At 38.7% G+C, this 21526-nt stretch overlaps 1 protein-coding gene across 1 annotated transcript; it reads right to left on the bottom strand.

Annotated features, from left to right (window-relative positions):
- Positions 1 to 1470: 1470 nt before the first annotated feature.
- On the bottom strand, positions 1471 to 14290 carry zc3h12ab (zinc finger CCCH-type containing 12Ab). The gene is made up of 6 exons (XM_042506573.2): positions 14128 to 14290; positions 12559 to 13059; positions 7101 to 7240; positions 4170 to 4404; positions 3981 to 4081; positions 1471 to 3180 (listed from the first exon to the last, which is right to left on the bottom strand). The coding sequence occupies exons 2-6, from the start codon at positions 13023 to 13025 to the stop codon at positions 2291 to 2293; spliced, it is 1833 nt and encodes a 610-aa protein (XP_042362507.2). The 5' UTR covers positions 13026 to 13059; positions 14128 to 14290; the 3' UTR covers positions 1471 to 2290.
- Positions 14291 to 21526: the final 7236 nt, after the last annotated feature.

The following is a 21526-nucleotide window of genomic DNA, read 5'->3' as shown; positions in this document are numbered from 1 at the left end:
GTGTGTGTGTGTGTGTGTGCGCACATAAGGTGCCAGTGTGTTAATATGTATTTAGTCAATATCGAATTGCAGCGTAAGCGGGGAAGTACACTGACAACACATTCATGGAAAACTGTTTCCTTGAATGAGTCATAAAGCAGCTTGTTGTGTTTGTTAAGTGGCCCACATTGATCACACTGAGTGGGAAACAATATGTGAAGCAAACAGCGACCACACTGCTCATTAAATTTCACACCTGCCTCTTGCAAACACAATATATGGTTACTGACTTCATGACGATTAAAATTTTTTAATGTCTGATCTCAGTAATACTGATGATTATCTGTTGCTCTTATAAACACATATTTGACGGCTCAACGTTCCTCCTGATGTTTGTTCAAACCTGCCATTACCACAGATGAACTTTTGACTTGATGTGTTCAAACTGCACAGAAGAGATGTTTTACAGAAGGTATGGCAGGTAAACATCAGTGCTGTTCAAAGACGGTGAACCTGCTTTGCATATACACTCCTCAGCTAAGCAAATTTACTCACTGTGCTTAAATGCAAATTTGAAGTATTTGCACTGTCGTCAACATGTTTCCAGTTTAACACTTTGAGCAAATTGGCTCGATATGTTTGGGTAGAAAGGGATGCACAATTTAACAAGAAATGGCCCAAAAATGATTAATAAGTTAGTAAAAAGTTATTAAAATATGACAAAAAAGAAAGAAAGGTTCAAAAATAAACTAAGGAAAATGACGTCAAGAGAGTGCTAAAAAAATCATTTTTAATACGCAATTAAGAGAATTATACATTTTGTTTTCTGGACATTTTCCCGTTCCCATGTTTTTTTTCCCCTTCAGCTAATTTTCAGATCTTGTCCGTGTCACCTTTAACTTTTTTTGCAGTTTGTTGGCCATTTCTTGCCAAGTTACTCATTATGTTTTTTTCCTGTGTTTTTGAAAAACATCAGACCAGTTTTCTGTGGTTTCAGGGGTTGAAATGATAGTGAAAGGTTTCTTCTTACTTCAACCCAGAAGGTATTATTGTACTTTTTACTTTACATCATTAATCTATTGAGCTGCAGTGAGATTTTTCATTAAAAACACACAATGACCTCATGCACTGATATAGGCCACATTTAACAGGGGTGAGACCAAGTCATTGTTTTGTTGTAAGTCTCAATCTTTGCATTTCCAAAAAAAAAAAAAGGAGAATTATTATTATTATTATTTATATGGGACTTTTCAAGCTGAAGCACAAAGTGACTTCCAGATTTAAAAAATTACGGAATAAAAATAAAATATCAAAATATCAGAAACCCCATGTGGCCTCCCCAAAATAAAGAACATTAAAACACAAAAATCAAACAGCACTGCACGCACGCATGATCAGATGGAGGTGCGAGTGTAAAAATACAATTTCATTTATAAAGTTACATTTGGACAAAAGTATCACAAAAACAAATGCAAAAGCACATTCAATTAACAAGTTTTCACTTATTTTTTATTTATGGTAAATCCTGCCCTAAATAATTGTGCATCATTGTAACTCAAGACTGTTAGTTCACCTTGACATTTTACTCGAAGGGCTAATTAAAGGGAATTATCGCCCAACCCTCTGAGCAGTTGGCAGTGAAAGCATAAACATACATGGTGCCAATATGACACAAAAATTCATTATAATAGCTAGACGCAGACTTTATGGCTGAACAAATCATATCTGTTTGCATTAGGTGTATCCAGCAGAGTGGATTATGAGCGTACCTTAACAGGGTGCTATCCTTTAAAACCTTTTTAGTGGCATTAAAATCCACTTTTTCCCCTTAACATTTTTAAATAAAGATACAATTTGTATCAACACATACTGCCTCTTTTTATCCAGTTCACTGAGGCAACTTACAGTGTAACATACAGTACTGTGCATAAGTATGAGGTTACCATACATTTATTGTTTTAGCAAAGTTGTAGTATAGTAGTTTTAGCTCTATCTATCTATCTATTTATCTCTCTCTCTCTCTATATATATATATATATAAATATCTTAATACTGTGTACATATTTCCTGTATGTTCTTGTTGTATTTTAATAAAGAGACTACTGAGAAATAAATATGTATGATCATTATAACCTTGCTAAAATAAAGTTTAAGGTGGCCTCAGACTTTTGCACAGTGCTGTAGTTTTAAAAAAAACAGACATTCAAATACAACAAGGTGGATACCACAATACATAAATACACAAACTCATGTTTATCTTTTCAGTCTTCCCACTGAAAGACAAGGGTTCACGCCGGCGCTGGACTTCATCTCATCTCAGGGCCCGGTTCTGACTCTGCATCTTGAGGATCTCAGCGACCAGCATCTGTGGATCCATCTGCTGAGGAAACATGTCCATGGCCGTGTCCACCAAGTCAGCGCTGAAGATGCCGAGGAGCTTCTTCCGGACAACCTCTCTCTCCTCTCCACTGGGACGCGCCCCCTGAGGAGGCTCCCAGTTCGACCGCTGGGGAGGATGAGCCCCAAACGGATCGGACCAATACTGCTGCCTCTGGCGGTCGTCAGCTACGTTGTGCTGGAAATCCGTCGGCTGACTGTACGGAGGCATGCTGACTGGGTACGCACAGTAGCTGGCGTACTGAGGCGGGTAGGGAATGCCGTAATGCTGGTTGCGGTGCTGGAAAGCCTGCGTGGTTGCCCGAGAGGAAACGCCACGTAAGCAGCAGCTGCAGGGAGGGCAGTACTGCTGTCTCACACTGTGGCTGTGCTGAGAGCTCCTATATGTTGCACTGTATTCGTGATCACACACACTCCAGGGGGCGTCCATTGGCTGACTGTCTATGGAGCCCAAACCTGAGTCCAGCTGGTGTTCTGAGCCGTGTTCAACGGACGAGTGGTGGCCGCTCTTCTCTTTTCTAGACGTGGCCTTCTTGCTGCAGCGCTGACCCATCTTCACATGTTCGTTTTTATGATCTTTCTTTAAGGAGCCGCTCTCGTGTCCCAGAGTCAGTTTCTTTGCCATGTCCTCCACCAGCGAGAGGCTGTGTCCCGGCACAGGACTGGAGCGAGCTGAGGGCTGTTTCACTGCCGTGGACGGTGGTTTCGCGCCTTCCCGAATCTCATCAGCAATCGAGCGGTTCGACTGTTTGGTTCGCTCAGGATGGTGGAATTTACATTTAATCCCATAGGTACATTTCTTTCCTGAAGGAGAAGAAGAAGTTCAGTTTGGATCAGTGATGGACCACCACTCTCCTTCGTTTTCTGAATGCCTCTTATGCTGAAATTCTATAAAAACGTATATAAACACATGTGAACACATTGTTTTCACAACTTAAAGTGAATTTTTAGTCTTCATCTGACAGAACAGGACAATAGTTAGGAACTCACCGCAGAGACAAAACCAAGTATTCCTCTAATAAAAGGTCCAGTGTGTAGGATTTAGGGGCATCTATTGCCAAAAATGGAATATAACAATTATAATTATGTTTTCTTCTGTGTATAATCACCTGAAAATTGAAGTTATTTTGTTGTCATTACCTTTAAACAGTAGTTCACAAATGGTCTAGCCATGAGGTCCAGATTTCTTATTAGTCATTAATTTAAGGTCCACACATAAGATAAATTACCACATACTCAATTTTTTTCCCACAAAATCTAAACAACACTTTGACTTTAAGCAAAATAAAACAAAACATATTGCAAGTATAAGCAGAGACACCACTTCAAAATAAAAGTTCAAATGTTCAGTCACTTGCGGTCCATTCAAAGTGGACCCGCAACCCACCAGGTGGGAACCACTGATTTATATTTTATACAGAATTTTAATGTAATTTTTACTGAATATTTAAAGGTGAATATAATTATATTTATGTGAATATATAAAACTTATTTTGTTGTATGTTCTTGGAATTATTAATAATATATTTTCAGTTTTTTTTTAATTTTAGATAGATCGATAGATCAATACGCCCTCTGTAACAGTGTTTTAGAAGTCCTCTTACCGTAAGGACATAGCTGTTTTTTCGTAGTCTTTGGAACCCTCCGCAGGAAGTTCTCCAGGGTCGGTCCATAGCGGCCCAGAGGATCATCAGGAGGCATAAACCTGCGTTTGGGTAAATATTTCAAGATTGGTAAAACATTTTCACACATAGTGTGGCGAAGCCCCCCGTCTTTAAGAAGGCAGAACTGACTTGTTATTAACGAAGGAGTACATCAGCAGCCTCTCCTCGATGAAGTGCTTCCACTCGGGCTTCTTTCCCTGAAGGTCTCGGTACATGTCGTTAGACACGACAATGCCGTCAGACTCGTAGCCCAGCTGGACGATGTAGAAATCATCATTACAGACCACCCGTTTGCCCGCGACACGCCTCGACGGCGTGAACACTAGAATATTCCTCTTCTCCAGGTCTTGCAGGATGTGCTGATCTGTAAACCAAATGTGTCATATCACACAGTTGTTAAATAACTCCGATTATTGATTTTTTTGTCCACTTAGTGGCAGAGGAAGAGTAATTTCTTACGGTAATATGACGAACTTGTTGCATATTTCCATATCCAGCAGTTACAGAGCAACATTATCATTCATTTGGAGTCATGTTTGTGTCCACCTAATTAACTGAAGTCCAATATTCACTCTCTTTTTGCTCAGTTTTTGGTCTCCACCAACTCCTGAAGGAAATAAATATGTCTCTTCATCTGCTAAATGCTCCATTGTGTTCATCAGCTCTTCACTTACTGTATCTGTCTGCTGTTTGGTGCTGAACAGGTCATGTCGAGCAGGATTTGAGCTTTTTCACTGAAAACAGTGGTATCAGTGGTGAAAGTAAGCCAAAACCTCAAACCCGACAGCTAACCAATGAGCTGAAACTCGCCAAGAGGAGCTGCAGATTCAGGTTATCATTCTCTGTAGGTTCATTACTAAGAGCAACTCCTTTAAGACTGTTACACTGCAGAGGGGTGGACTCGATTCACACTACTTTGAATCCAATTAGACTTGAGTTAGATATTCAATGACTTGACAAAGCCAAAAAAATTAGACCTTAAATTAAAATTGAATCAGACCTAAAGCCATCGTCTCATGACTTCACTTGGCCTTGAACCTTTTGACTTGAAAATTCTTCATACCTTCCCCCACGCCTGAACATAAAAGCGTGTTCTTTAAAAAGTGTGGCGACACAAGATCCACTTGGTTTTACTCAAACCGACAGAGGCCCAAAAAGTTGCAGGAGAGAACCATTAAGAACTAATGTTACATCATTAATTAATCAAAATTATACCAAAGATAATTCAATTTGTGTACAAAAACTAAAGGTGGTCACAACAATGAAAAAAAAATTGCAGTATGAAAAGTGTGTGGGCCCTTCGGACAAACTTAAATAAGTACACTTTTTTCATGCATTTTCAAGCATTCATGAATTTTGTATATTTAACATATTACTACTCTGTAGTTAAAATGGCATAACATTGGTTGAAAAGCACATTTGAACTTGTTTAGGATCTGAAACTTAACAGAAAAGTTATAACTAGAAACTTGACCTGGGATTTAAGTAAAAACACTTGAGGTTTACCTGTGAGTTGCAAAACAATGACTTGGTCCCACCACTGTCACCACTGTTATTGTTTGTAGCCACTTTCAGTAAATCTTAAAACATCCTACACAACCACAATTATAATTTTTCAGGAAGAAACTGTTGCATTTTAATTTGGGTCTTTCCCAGCAGACAGATTTGACCTGATTAAATATTGACAAAGGGCCTTAAAAGAACATCCTGCAACTAAACGGTCTATCAGCCTGAGCAATCTGCCTATAAAGCAAACAGGAGGTACGATGTTAGTGCCCGCTTCCTGTAGGTTGACCAAAAGCTGTTAGTCACTTAAGTTCAAACGATTATCTCTTGGTAGCACAAACCATCGGAAAACCCCAACATTTATATTGCCTGAGTTTTAACTACATACTGATTACAGATAAGCTTTATTTACTTATCATTTGGAAAAAAAACCTACACAGGGTATTTCCCATTTTGAGAAATAAAAATCTGCAACCCTTGCATTAGAGGAAATATCATGTCCTGCTATTTTAACTGAGCAGTTTTTAATTTCGTCTCTTGCTTTTGACCCTTTAAGACCTGAGCAAATTGGCTTGATGTCTTTCAAAAACATGGGAAGAAGACAATGGGCGACAAAAGAAGAAATGACCCAAAAATTAGCAAAAACAAAATTGGAAAAAGTACAAGAAAATTACCTGAAAATTAGATAATAAAACCAAGAAAAATCAAGTAAAAGAAAAAAAATTGACCATAAAATAGTGCTTAAAAATAATAATAATTCTGTTAAACAACTTCAAATATATAATTATTATAACTATAGTTTTTCAGACATTTTTCTCAAATGTCTTTAAAACTAGTTTTTTAAAAATCTACTTATTCTTTGCAATTTGGCGAGCAGTTCTTGCCAAGCTTCTTGTAGCCTTTTTTTCTCAAGTTTTCAAAAGATATCAAACCAATTTGCTCAGATGTCAATGGTTTTTAATACTCATAAAGGTGTTTGAAGGCAAACAATGATGTTACTCCAGGTTTCAAAGTTGTTGTTTTTTGTTGTTTGTTTTTTTTTCTTTTTAAAAAGGCTGCTCGATGACAATAATTTTCATTTTTCATTATCCTGCCAATTAGATCCTGCAATAATCTTTTAGTCTTTTATATAATCAGTTCAGTAAGTTGAGGTTACTGTGCTCACACTTGTTTTATCTGTATAAAACATTTTTTTTTAAAAAAAGGAAAAATGGTCTTTAAAATTTCTGAGGAAAAGTGAAATATTGCAATGACCAGCAGTTGAAAACACAGATATATTTTCTTTACAGTGATACAAAACACTTCATATTGGCAAATTCTCACATGCTACAAGCTAGAGCCTGTACATTTTGGTCATTTTTGCTTGAAAAACAACAAAAACAAGAGGCACAACCTGCTTTTCTTAACACAAAAAAGAGCACAATAAGACCTCACAACAACTTCAGCATGCCTTGGTATTCAGTTAACAATGAGGGCAGTGTTTTGTAAGCCACGGTGGCAGGCAAAGAGGGAAGTAAAATAAATTAAAACAAATGTGAATTTCCGTTGACTTACCTGTGATGGGGACATCTGGCCGGGGCTGCTCCTTCCTCCAGGAGGGAACAAACACAGTGATTTCAGTGTGGCCTCTGTCGGCGAAAAAGTTCACAGCCAGCTGGATTCCCAGACAGGAAAAAACTTCCTTGTTCCCGTGGCTGTAAGGACAAATATAAACCAGAGAAAAAGGAATGAGAAAGTGGAAAATATTCATACGTTAACCTTTAAACAGGAATGTCTGTAGCAGTTCGGAACAAAGACAGGTGCTCTTTGATGTTCACATCTGTTTTAAATACGCCCGATTGAAACATTGGTTATGTAAATTTTTGGATCACAATGAAACAAACACACTGGTCTCAAACAAGTTGATGCTGTTTGAAACCTGCGTAAATTGGTTTGATTTCTTTCAAAAACATAGGGAGAAAGCAACAAGAAACTTAACAAGACATGGCCAAAAAATTAGCAAAAGAATTGAAAAAACAAATTACAAGAAAAATAACTGAAAATATGCAATGTGAGAGAGAAACAAAAACAAACCAGAAAATGACCTAAAAAAGTTCTAAAAAATAAAAAAATTTTTTTTTTTTCTGTAAATAATTTCAAATATAATATCATTGTAAGTAAACATACAGCTTCAGTACATTTTCCCCATATTTTGAATAATTTTCTAATTATCCTCCACTCTTTTCTAAACTATTTTTAGGTAATTTTCTTGTCACATTATTTCTTGCAATATGAAGGACATTTCTTGACAAGTTGGTCATGGCTTTTTCCCCCCATTTTTGAATGAAATCAATCTGCTTGGGTTTCAAAGGGTCAAATAGCTTGTGAAAGGCGTCTGAATGCAACACAAGGAAACTGATGCTGATGCAGGTTTCAGAAAGTTAACTGTTTGGCCTTGTTACATTTTTATAATATGTCCACTGCAAGCTCTCAAAGCTCAACATGACGCCTTAAAATTGCTGAAGTTACTGAATTTCAGGTCAGTCAACATCCAATAATATTAATATCTGAGCAAGCTACGATAATAAAATTGAAGAAATCAATGCAAAGCAACATTATGCAGGGTGTTAGATCTCTCCTCTAAAATAATCTGAATCTGTATTTTTATGATCCTTGCCATTAACAAGTTTGTATTTTTGCCTTTACCTTACCTTATCGATATTTTATTTTTCCTCTCTTTCCTACTTTGTTCTTCAACTGCTGCATTTCAATTTCTATTAGAATAAATAAAGTTTTATCTTATCACCCAATTAACGTAATACATTTTGGCATTGTATTTTTCTGCAAATAATGATTACACAACATTTGCCAGTTATACGCCATCAATCCAGATACCTTGACATTTTGTAATTCAACATTCCTGTGGCTAATGTGGTTCCATTAAGGTACAAAAATAACTTGGTTATGGTTTGCAAACCACCATGTCTTGGCTTTAAATACTCAGTTCTGTGGTCACAATCCCAGCTGAGAACGCAGTGATGTGTCAGTAAAAAAAAAAGCCCTTCTTGTGCAAATACTGGGCCAAGAAACGCAGCGATTTCTCGGTAAAACCACAGATGTATAATTATAACTAGATACTCGACCAAAGATGCTGCCTATCATTCCAAGGATGTTGTGCACCTGGCGCTGGCCCCACCCACGAGTTCCCGCCCAGCTCATAGATCTTTATTATTCATCTCTATTGTGATGATGTCATGGATTTTTAAAATCAATTATCCCAGCTCAAAGAAAGTTTTACAAATATAGAACCATTGTGGCTCTAAATGTCTAATAGAAAGAGTCATAACTGACTTTGTTTGCAATTTGAGGTGTCCTGTGTTATTATGCTTCCCTCTTTACCTGCTGCCATGTCTCACGAAAGCTCACAGCTGGCCTCACTAGCTTCGGTGGAAACATAATCAGCCTACCAGCACCTCTAAACCTCACTGATTAACACATTGTTTGTTTTAGTTGTACTTAAACTTAAGTGTAAAAGCAGTTGTGGTTGTGGTTCAGCGGGGAGTTACATGTCAAACAATTTCTTGGAAGACTTGGTAAATTCCCGGAGCTCTTGTCATGCTGAGCTCACCAGGAAACCAGCAGAGTTGCTCTGGGAAAGTGAATGAGTGGATTTCCCAAAATGTGTAACAGGTCAATGACAAAGGTTTGACCAAAGATTGTTTTTTTTAAGCTTAGAGAGTCAAAATTGTGTGCAAAAACTAGACAAATGTCTGAAAAAAATACATTTTTTAATTTTTATTCATTTATTTATTCACTTATTTATTAATTATCTATTATTTTTTAAAGATTATTTTTTGGGTGTTTTTGCCTTTAAAACAGTACAGAAGAATGACAGGAAAGGGGGCGAGAGAATGGGGATGACATGCAGCAAAGGAGCCACGAGCTGGAATCAAAGGACTGGGGTGCACATCCCGAAATGAAACAACATTATTCATCTCTGACACCTCAGATGTAGCCTGTCTTTTGACGTGAACTTTGATTAGAAGCCAACGCCCAGATGAGTCTGGCAATTGTGCTATTTTGGCAGCAGATCTAGAAATCTGTAGCAGCAGCAAACAGTGAAAACAAAGCATTTACCCTGAGGAACAGTTACAAATCTTAAGACATGACGCAGCGTCCCAGCATATTTACTTTAGCTCTAACTGTGACAAACCGTTGTCAGTGTTTGGAGCCCTCAGGGGAGTTTTTAGACTTGTCAAACTTCGAGATGAGATAAATGACAGGACAAGGAAAGCTTATACAGTACGACAGTTGTGGTGTGAAATGCTGTTATGCTCGTTTTCGCTTAAACTCTATAAGCAGCGTCGGTCTTTAAGGAAACAAGAGGGCACTTATACGCAGCCTGATTTGCATATTGGAGAAGACTGTCGACAACGTGTCTGAACGGGCGTGCCCGGCTGGGAAATACAAAAAGGACAGAGGTGTGTGTATGTGTGTGTGCATTCTCCTACCCTTTTTCTCTATTCCTCAAACTGAGTGCCTGTTTTTGCAAAAGAGGATCAATAAGAGAACATGTTTTTTTGTTCCCTAAATTACTGGAAAATATATATAAGTCCAGTGCTAAAACACAGAGCAGATAACAACAGTTTCTGATTGTCTCTTATGACAGCACACCGAAGCTCTGGGTGTTTTTTAGAGAGTGGGAGAGGCTGTGGCACACAAAAACACACAAACACACACACACACACACAAACTGTCCTTTCCTGCCAACCACATAAAAGATAAATGTTGTGTGAAGCCGTTGACTGTGTTTGTTTATTGTCCTCTGTAAATAATTGTCATTTATATCGAACAATCCCTCAGGTGATGCAAATACAGAGAGAGACAGCAGTGTGACATACTGCAGCTCCTGGTGAGCTGGGACCAGTTTGTCACAAAAAATTAGTTGCCTGTGATCTGTGAAAGTGTTATTACATTTAGTGTTATTAGCTCTGCTGGCAGCAAGGTGAGGCCGACATTTGTCTTGACAACTGTTGGATGGACTGCCATTAACGTTCATGTTCTCCAGAGACTGAGGTGATCCCCTGACCTTTCATCCTGCGCCAACACTGGCTCAAGTTTAGTTTGGATTTTGAAGCCAATATAATTGCACAAGAGTAAGATTTATAGCTGTGCTTCCATTAAAAGCTTTCATTATAGTACCTTTGGAACCAAAAGTAACCCTTACGAACAGGTACCTAGACCATAGATCTGTTTAGCATTTCTGCTGCACTCTGAACTTTAAGGCCGGATGTATACTTGCTATTAAACCTTGCATTAGTGTACACATGCAGCAGCCTCATGAGCGTTTTTGTACAGATAGTTGTATAGTACACGACGTGTTACTGGAGGATACTGCTAGAAGGCACTCTAGAGAACTCAGGACATCTACAACCACCAGAATAGACAGACACGGTGACACTCAAGGGGGTAACTATCATGTGAATGCTGAGATCAAGGAAGAAAAGGCGACAACGTTGGTGGTACGTACGGCCTCTAAATCAAGCCCGTCGGGACAATGGGGAGTACGTGTCTCCCGTGCTGTGTTAACTCTTTAACATCAGCTCTGCCTCCACACTGCCCCTGCAGTTTACATACATACTGCATCTTGCATCCATGTTAAGTTGATTTTTGAGTACGTGCACAGCCGACGTGCCAAACCGAAGCAGGAGAGAAGTGGCAGCCATTATGCGTGCACGTAGTTAACAGCAAGCATATCTCCATCCTTACATGTGGTGCTCCCAAACGATGGGACGTGATTGGTCAACACTAACTGGAGTACATACAGGAACCACTTTTTATACCAAAATCTTGTTGTTGCTCACAGATTCTGTATACATACATATGCAGAACCTGTTTATAGTGATTAAATGTGCAACTAACACTGTTAGATATGCAAGGCCAAGGTGATCAATATTTATGCACTTCCTGAACAAAACAGCTCCCTTATTTAAAACTATTATACAGTGCATATTTTTATAGTATTTTTTCTTATTTTTATTGTAATTTTTCCATTCTATATTTACGTTTCTTGAACTTTGCTTTATTTTTATTTCCTCTTTATATTTTTATTGCATGCGCCGAATTCCCTGTGTGGGAAAACCCACTCAGAAATAAAGTGATTCTTATTTTATCTTAGTTTATACGATCTTAATTTCATAAACCTCTCGCTACAGTGTGTCTGCATGTTGTATTTATATCAAAATAAAAACTCATCACATCGATGTGAGTTAGCATTTGGAAGCTCCCCTCGTTACCTTTTATGCACATCTGCTTTTAGCTACACTTCACCTCATCACCTGAATCATCGGTGACTTGAGGTGAAACTGAACGTTTGCATGTTTCACTGGTGACATTTCTATTAGTGCCTAAAGAGACTTTTATGGGAGAAATTATCAAAATAACTATAAGTTACAAACAATGAATAAACACAAGTAAAAACTTAAAAGCTTTTCTTAACTAAACAGAATGACCGAAAGCTTTACTCATCCATCGTTATGACTCTTGTCCTCTGTCCTCAAGCACTAAGCAGGTGTTGAAAAAGTCAAAGCCAGGTAACCGTTCCCTTTGCTTGTTTAAAATCTGTGTATGAAAATAAATCAATTCTGCCTGCATAGTCCCTACCTGATGCATGTCTGCAAGCTGTATTATAGTTCTGCCATTGTGAGGTGAAGGGAAAAAAATGCAAAGTGGTTTTGCTTGATTAATCAATATTGTGTAGCCGGCCATATAATATTTTAAAAGTCAAGACGAGGGCAGCTTAAAATTGGTCTGTGGGCCAAATTTGGTCACCAGGCCAGACTTTGGACATGCCTGGGTTAGGGAGAGTGTATGAGCTGTGCACAGCTCTACAATGAAAAAAAAAAAAAAATCAAATCAAATTTCCATAAAACTTCCTGCCCACCTTTAATTTTAGTTATGATTTTTTTTAATCAATTAAAAAAAACAGCTGCTGATTATTTTTTAATCAAATGTTTCAGCTGTAATTTCTCACCTCATGGCCACGTTGCTCCCATCTATAACGACCGGTCTCAGAGCGTCTTCGTCCTCACAGCTCTCCTCTATGCTCTGAACTGGTGCAGTTAAAGGCAGCTGCATGGTGGGGCCCTGAGGGTCCCCTCTGGGCATCAGCACCGATATCGTGGTCACTAGTGTCTGTTCGGACCCCTGACGGCCCTCCTGATTGGCCCGGATCCTCACCAGCTCCCCCAGAAGTTTATCTGTGTCCATGTTGGGGCCAAACTTCTGCTGAACGGCCTGAACTTGAGCTGTGGAGTACCCGAGCTTGTGGAAGAAGTCCAGCTGGGCCTCTGGGTGCTGGGGGTCGGGTTCACCGGGGTACATTTTCTCACTGGGGGGACAGGAGGAGTTTGGTGCTGCTGTGAGGAGTGAACGGAAGATCCATGTAGAGGCGTCAGAGTCTGTCAGAGGTGCAGTGTTTAACTCCAGAAACTTCAGCATTCATGTCTTCAGCTTCATCGCCCTCATCATCAGCCTGTTTGGAAAAACACATTATAAAGTCCTCTGAAGTACAAATACCTCAAAAATGTACTTGAGTATTTCCATGTCATGCTACTTCAAGCATCTACTCCATTACAATTTGGAACAAAATCCTGTACTTTTTACTCCACTATATTTATTTGATAACTGTTGTCGCAAGTTACTTTGCATGTTCAGATAACTGATACAAAATAAATTAATTATAAAATATGCAATGTTAAAGTGATGAAAACACAAATGCGTAAATAGTTATAAGCCAATAAAAGACATGCTACTTTATTTTAAAACTGGCCATTCTGCATACTCTTTAATACCAGCAAGATTCTGAATGCAGAGCTTTTAAATACCAATGGAGTATTGCTACACTATGGTACTGATACTCCTAAATCTGAGTACTTTTTAAGTTATTAATCATAAAAGACTGAGCAGTTTTTTATGGTGCTGGATACGATGTGCCGATTTTTTTTTTAAAAAAATCATCTAGGATGGAAAAATTATTGACAGAAAATTAATCAGCAGCTTTTTAATCATAGATCAATTATTTCAGTAATTACTACTAACTGACTAATTATGCTACTTCACAGTTTCTATCTATCTATGAAATGGCAGAATGCAATTTTAAAATGTAATTAAAAAATAAAATCAGCAATCCAAAATCCAGAAAAGGAATCACTTTAAAACTATTTAAAATATATTTAAAAACATCAAATCCTCACAACTGAGATGCAGAAACCTGTAAATATTTGTGTGATAAATATCTTAAAATGTTCACAGGTTATTAAACTAACCGCAGACCATAGATCCTGACCATAATATCTTTACTTCATCATATGACGAAAGGTTAGCGTGAAAGCATTAAAGGAGAAATGAGAGCGGAAATAAACAGATTCTAATGTCATCCTCTCACTTTCTAAATAAATGAAATAACAGTGAAACTTCTCATTATGTGCAGAAGCTGTTGTAAATACACGGCAACTCTCCAACTGCCCAACAACTCTCTAAAAAGTCGCTGCTCCTGTTTCCGACCGAAACTTTAAATTCAACAGAAGAGACAAAAACTTACCTCAGAAACCTCAGACGAGCTGTAAAATGCGTCTTTCTGCTTTAGAGCCACTGCAGCTGAAATGAGGCGAAGAGGCGCTTGAAACTGCTTTTCTGATCGGAGAGCCGCCGGTAAACAAGGAAGTCGGGTTTTTCCTCTTCTTGACATCAGCAATAAGGCGACCAACGTGGAGGTTTGGGCGAGTCACATGTGCCGCGAGACTAGTTATAATATCTCATCTGACTCCCTCTGTCTTCACACTGCTTACTGACATTATTCACACACGCTAGAAAAAGTTTAAATATTTAAAAAAAAAAAATACAGCAACAACACTGGATACAGTATCTTCAACTGCTCAAACCACAGTGTAAAAACAAACAGCTTAAAGTAAAATAACTTTAGTAAAAGTATTATGAAATCAAAATTTACATTTAAAGTACCAAAAGTAAAAGTATTCATAATGCAAAATGTCCTATTTCATGTATTTATTTCTATTTTTTGTTTTATTTTATATTATTCTGTAAAAGTTTTTATGGTAAACACTCAATGCTAAAGCCTGAAAAGTTCTATATAAATACAGTTTTTTATTATTATTACTATTATTATTATTATTTCATAATAATGTGGGTGTGTGTGTGTGTGTGTGTGTGTGTGTGTGTGTGTGTGTGTGTGTGTGTGTGTGTGTGTGTTAAAACCACTGGACTACAATTAGTCATGCACCATATGTATACATTACTGATGTTACAGCTGGTAAAGGTGGAGCTCATTTCAACTACTTTTTATACAACCAGGTGTTGCAATTCATCACATCATATAAGACTTTGTTAGTTGATTTAGCCAGTCAATAACAACCTGAATAACAAAATGTTAGAAATTATTAATTGGAATCTGCAATGTACTAATGTTATCAAATAAATACTAGGGATTAAAAACTACAGTATTTGCTTCCACGATATAATGTATAAAGCACCAAAAAAAAAAAAAAGAAATACAAGTATACCATAAAAATATTAATATAAAGTACTGATTATGCAGAATAGCTTTGTTCAAATTAATGTATATTATACTACTGAATTAAAACTGTTAGTGATGGAAGTAGCATATAACATATTAACATAACATATTATATTAACATATACATATATACACCTATTTATATGATGCAATGATGTATTATAGTACTAGTCTACCCAGTAGTATAAAAAGTACGTAATTTAAAAAAAACTCTGAGATGTATTTATTAGTATGAAAAACAAAACAATATAGAAATGTTCTGTAATAACTCTTTTAAAGGAGGCAATCCGCTAATGACTACTTTTACTTTTGATGCTCAAAGTTTTTCATTTTTATGTTAACAAGGACTTTTGTTTGCAGCAGAGTATTTTTACCATGTCATAAAAGAATTAGAAGGACAAGATACTTTTTCCAACACTGCTTTTGGCATGTATCTGCTGCCAATACTTATTAACTTAAGTAATATTGTGAATTCACAACTTTAATTTCTAACTTTTATGTAAATCTGTGAGTACTTCCCCCATCACTGATAATTACTGAAGTCATGTGCATATCACTTTGTCTGCTGATTTACAGTCTTAACTGCGGTGGGACAAGAACACTTTTTTAATTACAGGTTTCATGTTCAAGGTGTTCTGCATTCTTCCTGTCAGGACTTTTACAGACATATGATACGTGGCATGTGCTTACTTTAGGTGTGTAGTAAATCATTATATTCTACATATAATTATACAGTATGGAAACATGAGAAAAGTAATTGAGAAAAATGTTGGAGAAATAGTTTGAGTGTCAGTATGCTAAAATGTCAGTGAAGACCAATGTTTCACACATTTAAACTGATATTTACATCACAATTCTGAAAAATAAAGTTGTTTTTTTATTACTGTATACTAAAAAGTGTGATTGAAGTTCAAAATTAAATTAAGTCAGCAAGTCAGTCTGCCTTTTAAATTTTGTCTCAGAATTCAAATTCAATTCAAAATTGCCTTAAAATTAGGCTACTTGAATTAACCTGAAGTATCTGAGATCAGTTATGAGCAAACTGAAATTACTCTCAGATCTCAAATATTTGAACTCATAGCCCAACTCCTTTTGCCAAAAGCTGCACACAAACTGTATTCAACTGTCATTTTTAATTTGGTAATTTTGTTAATTTATTGCTTTAAATAAAATCCACCTATAATTAAATCCAAAAGAAAAATGCATCACACAAGCTCTTTGAACCGCACAAAAAAAACAGTGATGCCGCTGAGGAATGTTTTCACTGCGGCTATAAAAACATAAAGACACCACCTTGGTTATGACTTTGTCTGCCTTTACGTCACTTTACAAGAATGCTAAAATGATCAATCATGTGAATGACAACTGAGATATGAAGTAGTTTTACTTGAGGACTGTTGAAGAAGTATGAATCGTAGACTGCTGAAAATATTCAATTTTAATTTCTCATCCTGGATAAATGAGGGCAGGTATAAATACGTAGTTTGATGCTTTACATTCCGTCCTTCATTTACCCTCGATGACAGTTACGTGTTCTCCACTGTGGTGCTAGCTTGTGCTCTGTTATAAGAGGGATGCTGGGGAGAACAGCTGGATGTGACTCAGGTACCGCTGCAGGGAGAGTGGCTGGTGGATTTATCAGTTGTGGTTGGTGCTCTGCTGACTCAGGGTTATGTGGGTGTTCATCTTTATTTGTGGAGTCTGACTCAGGTGTTACTTTAAGGTCAATGTCAGGTGTTGGTGATTCAGCTGTTGAAGGTGAGGTGTGTGAATAACGTGGCTCTGAAACTGCTCCAGATGTTTGTGATTCTGTTTCAAGCACCTCTTTAGATGTAGGTGACTCTTTTGCAGGCTCTGGTTCAGATGTAGATTCAGTAACCTGCCCCCATGTTTGTGAATCTTTTGAAGGACCTGATTCAGGTGTTGTATCAGAATCCTGGACAGATGTTGTAGACTCTGTTGTAGGCACTAGTTCATGTGTAGGTTCAATATCATGTTTATATGTAGGTTGTTCTGTTGCAGGCCCTGGTTTGGGTGTAGGTTCAAAATCTTGCCCAGATGTGGATTCTACTGAACTAGATGTTGTGGATTCTGTTTCAGGCACTGGTTCAGGTGTTGATTCAGTATCTTGCAGAGATGTTGTGGATTCTGTAACAGGTGCTGGTTCAGAAGATGGTTCTGAATCCTGCCCAGATGTTGTTGATTCTGTTGCAGGCACTGATTCAGGTGTTGTATCAGAATCCAAACTAGATGTTGTGGATTCTGTTTCAGGCACTGGTTCAGATGTTGATTCAGTATCTTGCAGAGATGTTGTGGATTCTGTAACAGGTGCTGGTTCAGAAGATGGTTCTGAATCCTGCCCAGATGTTGTTGATTCTGTTGCAGGCACTGATTCAAGTGTTGTATCAGAATCCTGACTAGATGTTGTAGACTCTGTTTCAGGCACTGGTTCAGGTGTTGATTCAGTATCTTGCAGAGATGTTGTGGATTCTGTAACAGGTGCTGGTTCAGAAGATGGTTCTGAATCCTGCCCAGATGTTGTTGATTCTGTTGCAGGCACTGATTCAGGTGTTGTATCAGAATCCTGACTAGATGTTGTGGATTCTGTTTCAGGCACTGGTTCAGGTGTTGATTCAGTATCTTGCAGAGATGTTGTGGTTTCTGTAACAGGTGCTGGTTCAGAAGAGGGTTCTGAATCCTGCCCAGATGTTGTTGATTCTGTTGCAGGCACTGATTCAGGTGTTGCATCAGAATCCTGACTAGATGTTGTGGACTCTGTTTCAGGCACTGGTTCAGGTGTTGATTCAGTATCTTGCAGAGATGTTGTGGATTCTGTAACAGGTGCTGGTTCAGAAGATGGTTCTGAATCCTGCCCAGATGTTGTTGATTCTGTTGCAGGCACTGATTCAGGTGTTGTATCAGAATCCAAACTAGATGTTGTGGATTCTGTTTCAGGCACTGGTTCAGATGTTGATTCAGTATCTTGCAGAGATGTTGTGGATTCTGTAACAGGTGCTGGTTCAGAAGATGGTTCTGAATCCTGCCCAGATGTTGTTGATTCTGTTGCAGGCACTGATTCAGGTGTTGTATCAGAATCCGAACTAGATGTTGTGGATTCTGTTTCAGGCACTGGTTCAGATGTTGATTCAGTATCTTGCAGAGATGTTGTGGATTCTGTAACAGGTGCTGGTTCAGAAGATGGTTCTGAATCCTGCCCAGATGTTGTTGATTCTGTTGCAGGCACTGATTCAAGTGTTGTATCAGAATCCTGACTAGATGTTGTAGACTCTGTTTCACGCACTGGTTCAGGTGTTGATTCAGTATCTTGCAGAGATGTTGTGGATTCTGTAACAGGTGCTGGTTCAGAAGATGGTTCTGAATCCTGCCCAGATGTTGTTGATTCTGTTGCAGGCACTGATTCAGGTGTTGTATCAGAATCCTGACTAGATGTTGTGGATTCTGTTTCAGGCACTGGTTCAGGTGTTGATTCAGTATCTTGCAGAGATGTTGTGGATTCTGTAACAGGTGCTGGTTCAGAAGATGGTTCTGAATCCTGCCCAGATGTTGTTGATTCTGTTGCAGGCACTGATTCAAGTGTTGTATCAGAATCCTGACTAGATGTTGTAGACTCTGTTTCACGCACTGGTTCAGGTGTTGATTCAGTATCTTGCAGAGATGTTGTGGATTCTGTAACAGGTGCTGGTTCAGAAGATGGTTCTGAATCCTGCCCAGATGTTGTTGATTCTGTTGCAGGCACTGATTCAGGTGTTGCATCAGAATCCTGACTAGATGTTGTGGACTCTGTTTCAGGCACTGGTTCAGGTGTTGATTCAGTATCTTGCAGAGATGTTGTGGTTTCTGTAACAGGTGCTGGTTCAGAAGAGGGTTCTGAATCCTGCCCAGATGTTGTTGATTCTGTTGCAGGCACTGATTCAGGTGTTGCATCAGAATCCTGACTAGATGTTGTGGACTCTGTTTCAGGCACTGGTTCAGGTGTTGATTCAGTATCTTGCAGAGATGTTGTGGATTCTGTAACAGGTGCTGGTTCAGAAGATGGTTCTGAATCCTGCCCAGATGTTGTTGATTCTGTTGCAGGCACTGATTCAGGTGTTGTATCAGAATCCGAACTAGATGTTGTGGATTCTGTTTCAGGCACTGGTTCAGGTGTTGATTCAGTATCTTGCAGAGATGTTGTGGATTCTGTAACAGGTGCTGGTTCAGAAGATGGTTCTGAATCCTGCCCAGATGTTGTTGATTCTGTTTCGGGCACTGATTCAGGTGTTGCATCAGAATCCTGACTAGATGTTGTGGATTCTGTTTCAGGCACTGGTTCAGATGTTGAGTCAGTATCTTGCAGAGATGTTGTGGTTTCTGTAACAGGTGCTGGTTCAGAAGAGGGTTCTGAATCCTGCCCAGATGTTGTTGATTCTGTTGCAGGCACTGATTCAGGTGTTGCATCAGAATCCTGACTAGATGTTGTGGACTCTGTTTCAGGCACTGGTTCAGATGTTGATTCAGTATCTTGCAGAGATGTTGTGGATTCTGTAACAGGTGCTGGTTCAGAAGATGGTTCTGAATCCTGCCCAGATGTTGTTGATTCTGTTGCAGGCACTGATTCAGGTGTTGTATCAGAATCCGAACTAGATGTTGTGGATTCTGTTTCAGGCACTGGTTCAGATGTTGATTCAGTATCTTGCAGAGATGATGTTGTGGATTCTGTAACAGGTGCTGGTTCAGAGGATGGTTCTGAATCCTGCCCAGATGTTGTTGATTCTGTTGCAGGCACTGATTCAGGTGTTGTATCAGAATCCGAACTAGATGTTGTGGATTCTGTTTCAGGCACTGGTTCAGGTGTTGATTCAGTATCTTGCAGAGATGTTGTGGATTCTGTAACAGGTGCTGGTTCAGAAGATGGTTCTAAATCCTGCCCAGATGTTGTTGATTCTGTTGCGGGCACTGATTCGGGTGTTGCATCAGAATCCTGACTAGATGTTGTGGACTCTGTTTCAGGCACTGGTTCAGATGTTGATTCAGTATCTTGCAGAGATGTTGTGGATTCTGTAACAGGTGCTGGTTCAGAAGAGGGTTCTGAATCCTGCCCAGATGTTGTTGATTCTGTTGCAGGCACTGATTCAGGTGTTGCATCAGAATCCTGACTAGATGTTGTGGACTCTGTTTCAGGCACTGGTTCAGATGTTGATTCAGTATTTTGCAGAGATGTTGTGGATTCTGTAACAGGTGCTGGTTCAGAAGATGGTTCTGAATCCTGCCCAGATGTTGTTGATTCTGTTGCAGGCACTGATTCAAATGTAGGTTCAGAATCCTTGACAGATGTTGTGGACTCTGTAACAAGCACTTGTTGAGATGTAAGTTCAGTAGCCTGCGACCATGTTGGTGATCCTTTTGCAGGATCTGATTCAGTATTTGGTTCAGAATGTGGGACAGATGTTGATGGTTCCGTTGCTGGCCCTGGTTCAAGTGTTGGGTTCAAATCATGTCCAGATATTTGTGATCCTGTTTCAGGCACCTCATTAGATGTAGATGATTCTGTTGTAGGCTCTGATTCAGGTGTTGCTGCAGAATCCTGCTCAGATGTTGGTGCTTCTGTTGCAGGTTCTGGTTCAGATGCACGTTCAGAAACCTGCTCCAATGTTGTTGATCCTGATGCAGATATTGATTCCGGTGTTGGTTCCTGCCCAGATGTTGATAATTCTGTACCAGTCACACTTATTTGAGGCATCTCTCCACCAAGTGTAAGTCCTTTTTCTGCACCTTTACCACAATTGCATGATTTGAGTTGAGTGATGGTTTTAATAAGTTCAGCACTTGGGAAGTTCATGCTTATGACACCCAAGCAACCTTGGTTTCTGGAGCTCTTCTTATGATGCACCAGAAAGTTATTAAGCTGCCTGTTAACACTTTTAGCCAGCGTTTTAGGACTTGATGTTGCCCTCACTGATACTGCATAAGTCAGCACAACGTGGTGATTACAGAGGTGTGATTTCAATGTCTTTATTTTGTCCTCAACATTCTTTAGTTGATCATATTCGAAGAAAAATGATTTCTGGTTTGCTATTCCAGTAATGAACGTGTTACTCTGGAGAAGAACAATCTTGCCTCTAGCCTGCTGCATGTTTGGTATGGAAAACTTTGTCCATATTTTATCTTTGAATTGGTCGATCAATTTCTTAATCCGTTCATAAACTTCCCTCTTGTATAAACCTTTCAGTGTCACTTTCAAGAGCACAGTCTCACTACTATGAAATGTAAGGAAATTTAAAATGATATCTAAGACCTTATCAAATGTAAACCGTTTCCAAAGCATCCAGTGACTATCCTGGATATAAACATTCTTTCTGACAGGCAACAAACTTCCAGCATGCACATCAAAATATCGAATTCCTAC

The sequence above is a fragment of the Plectropomus leopardus genome, chromosome 17 (assembly GCF_026936395.1).
Source record: "Plectropomus leopardus strain MGB_pleo_1.0 chromosome 17, ASM2693639v1, whole genome shotgun sequence".
Classification (NCBI taxonomy): Eukaryota; Metazoa; Chordata; class Actinopteri; order Perciformes; family Serranidae; genus Plectropomus; species Plectropomus leopardus.
Note: the sequence above shows the minus strand (reverse complement) of the source record. Positions and strands in the feature narration are given on the sequence as shown.